Source organism: Sinocyclocheilus rhinocerous, unplaced genomic scaffold (assembly GCF_001515625.1).
Source record: "Sinocyclocheilus rhinocerous isolate Xijiao unplaced genomic scaffold, SAMN03320098_v1.1 scaffold69, whole genome shotgun sequence".
Taxonomy (NCBI): domain Eukaryota; kingdom Metazoa; phylum Chordata; class Actinopteri; order Cypriniformes; family Cyprinidae; genus Sinocyclocheilus; species Sinocyclocheilus rhinocerous.
The window spans coordinates 543,590-547,167 of record NW_015667272.1 but is presented as its reverse complement, the minus strand read 5'-3'; the positions used below and the strand labels follow the sequence as shown (position 1 = coordinate 547,167).

The 3,578-nt window shown below is 35.4% G+C and overlaps 1 protein-coding gene across 1 annotated transcript; it reads right to left on the bottom strand.

The window, feature by feature from the left end:
* Positions 1-1,249: 1,249 nt before the first annotated feature.
* On the bottom strand, positions 1,250-2,866 carry LOC107733479 (T-cell immunoglobulin and mucin domain-containing protein 4-like). The gene is made up of 2 exons (XM_016545111.1): positions 2,726-2,866; positions 1,250-1,644 (listed from the first exon to the last, which is right to left on the bottom strand). Exons 1-2 carry the CDS (start codon positions 2,781-2,783, stop codon positions 1,250-1,252), a joined length of 453 nt encoding a protein of 150 aa, XP_016400597.1. The 5' UTR covers positions 2,784-2,866.
* Positions 2,867-3,578: the final 712 nt, after the last annotated feature.

Here is a 3,578-nt window from a genome sequence, read left to right as displayed (position 1 = left end):
ATTTTGGTCAATTTAATGCATCCTGAATAAAGGTATTACATTATTTTTTTTTTTTAATCTTACTGATCCCAAACTTTTAAAATAGTTTGTATATAAGTGATAGATAAGTGAGATGTAACAAACTTTATACAGCATGCTGGCAGTTATATGTTGCAAGATACAATGACTCAATGACTCATAAGCTTGCTCATAACATTACTCACAGTATTCTTAAATATTCTTAATTATGTATAATAATACATAATCAATATTTTTTAACATGGGAGAGCAGTGATTTAAACAGCTGTATTTATTATTGAATTGACTACTGTAATTGATAATTACATTGACTAAAATGATAATTGTGTATAGAGGAAGTTTCATTAGAATCTTAACAGTGATATGTTCATTTTCCATATACTGTGTATGAGCAGCAGTAACTCACCATAGCCCCAGAATGCACATGGGTGACATTCTGCCAGGAAATGTCAGAGAATGATGAGTCTGCTCCTCTGGACTGATCTGAGAGTGAAGACACTAGGAAATTCAGAGCGAAACTCAGGAAATCGCTTTTGCTACTCATGCCGGCTGATGCGTGAGAACCATTATCTACCCACAAGGGTCTCTGACATTTGAGTTATTGCTCTATGTGGTCTCTCATGACACGGTAAGACTTTGTACAAGTGCAACTGAAATGCAACTGGTGATTCATCATATATTGTGGTTTGACTGAATGGTAAAACCAATGGTCTAGGAAAGAAAACTTGCATGACACTGATGCAAATGATGTATAAAGGAATTAGCTGTTAAAAGCAGTCAGCAGAAATGATTTCTAAGGAAAGACACTATAAGCAAAACCATAATTTTTCAATTTTGAGATCTGGGCTATTTTGCTCACATAACTTGAGTTCTTTCAGACTGCACTCAATACACACTGAAGTGTTTATTTTATTATACTTTATCTATATATGTCTTTGGAATTCAATTACAATACATTTTTAAATGTAGTGTTCTCAAATTTAGCTTTTTTCCTGCTCTAAAACAAGAAGTCTTCACTTACATACACCAAACTCTATATTCTGGACCATCTATATTGAACCTGGCTTTATCAATGTTTAGATTTCTGTTCTGGAAATGCATATGCATATTTCAATAACTTTTGAAATAACTTTTGCCTTAATGCACCTCACCTGTCTGTGTCTCCAGTGGTTCTGTAATAATCGGGGTCGTGGTTGTTGGAGCTTCAAAAACGAAAATACATGAAGATTTATTAAAATACAAAGCTTTCCAAATTTGATCCAACTTTAAAGCATCTGCATGACTTGCCTTTCATGACCCTCAACGTGTAGGACACCTTCTTATCATTGAAAAACCCTTCTATGTCCACTCTACAGCAGTACGGCCCGCTGTCCGTCTTCTGTATTTTTTGGATCCCCAGGTCCATTTGTCCTGACAGGACGTCTCCGATGAGCTTGTACCTGTCGGAGACTTTGGAGATGACGCCATACTCATCTGTTTGTATGATGATGTTGTTGCACCAGAACGTTCCACAATCCCGTCCCCAGCAGACGTGGCTCGAGCCGTGGTGCTTCACTGAGTAATGACACGACAAAATCACTGTGCTGCCCTCCGTCACGAGAAACGCCAACACGGAGGACCCATGAGCTGCATGGAAACATTTTAACAACATCTCAGAGGTTCCTTTGGACATGAATGTGGATACACTTTATTAGTTCATGTAATGAATTACAAATTCCCCCCCAAAAAAAAGCAAAAAAAGGTTCCTGTAGAAAGGAAAGCGAATACATTGCATTAGTTTATATAATGAACTAGTAAAAAATATATAAAAAATTATAAAATTTGCTTTAGATAAAATGAGTCAAAAACAAACATTTCTATAAATTAAATATAATTTTTCATAAGTGTTTTTGACTTGTTTTCCATTAAAACATCTTAAATCCAAAGAACAAGATAATAAGAACAGAATAGAAGATTTCTTTACATAAAATCTATCTACACTGTAAAAAAATGGTCAAACGACTGGCAGCTACGACTGCCTAACAAAAACCCGTAAAATTACAGTAAAATATGTTAACTGAAATAAAGTGCAAAAACAATAATTTTACAGAAATTGTCATTAAAGGTTTTACAGAAAAAACGGTTATTTTACAAATTTTTCCTTGTTTGAATTACAATATTTTACTTTAATTTTATTGTTTTTGTTTGGCAGCCGGTATCTCTCTATCTATCTATCTATCTATCCATCCATCCATCCATCCCATGTCTGTCTGTGTGTGTGATTTTTAACCATCTTGTCAAATCCTTTTGTTTTTTTTAATTTATTTTAATTTATTATTTATCTTTTATTTTCTTATTTTATAAGTATGAAAAAAATCTAAATAGATTTTTTTACAGTGTATAGTTAATTATCTTTTAATAAATATATCCTAAATTAAGTTTATTTTCAGATTACGCTTAAAATAAGAAATGAACTGGGTTACCACACTGGGGTTATAAAAATAAATTGTATTGTATTGAGGTTGTATTTTCTATAAAATATCTGAAAGCAATCACATCTCATGCTGTTTTGTAAGTTTTGTTTATAGTATATCATATATCAATATTTTTACTGGAAAACAATTAAAAAAAAATTTTTTTTGCAGTGTATTTTCTGTTACATCTGTTATAAGGTAAATCCCCCATAATACACTAACATAATGTTTTAAGTTTATAGTGTGTTTCTTGCCTGAAATGGTGAGGAGGAGGATCCAGCGTAGTACTGATAACCAGGGAGGAGCAGCCATTCCGAACAGCCAGTGTGGAGTTCAGGCGACACTGCCTCGTGCTGGGAGGCACCAGGGTTATGCAGAGGAGCGCATGTGAAAGAGTGGCTGTGTTCTCCAGCTCTGCGCCTGTGACATCTCCAAGAAGGACAGGGCCACTGACCCATCTGCAGTCCTCGTCTGGAGGTGGAGTCATGCGGCGAAGAACAGGGCCATTGTGTGTGTGTTTTATCTGGATATCTTAGCTACGTGCCTTTAAACAGGCTCCATGAATGATTCAGTGGGCCTGCACACAGCACACACAATGTCCATAGTGGCACGTGTGTTTGCTATTGTTGGTAAACAAAGTGCCACACATGTTCAGGCAGTCACAGCTGGAACTTGTAAGGAATTAACCAGCTAATTCATCATCAGACTCAAGGAACTGACTAAATATTGAACAAACACTGACAGAGTTAGACTATTCAGCTGGAACAGCTAGACTGTTCAGGTATTTTGAGCCTGAATTGTGACATAACGATTGTGTGGCAATGCAGATACAGCTAATTATTCATTAGGCTAAACTATCTAGAAGGCTTACAAATAGTATTAAATTGTTTCTCAAATGAGCTACAATACCTCTATTGAATCCATGTAAATTCCCTGGAATGGCTAAGTTTTCTTTAATGAATACAGCAATAAGCACGACAGCAAGAAAGGATCGTATCTGATTTTGAGCAGAGTTGTGAATTTTGAACCAGAACTGAATAAGGTGAGATAGAAATAACATCACGAAAACACGTCTTTCTGTTGAGTTGCCCTTGCGTATGAAGCCGA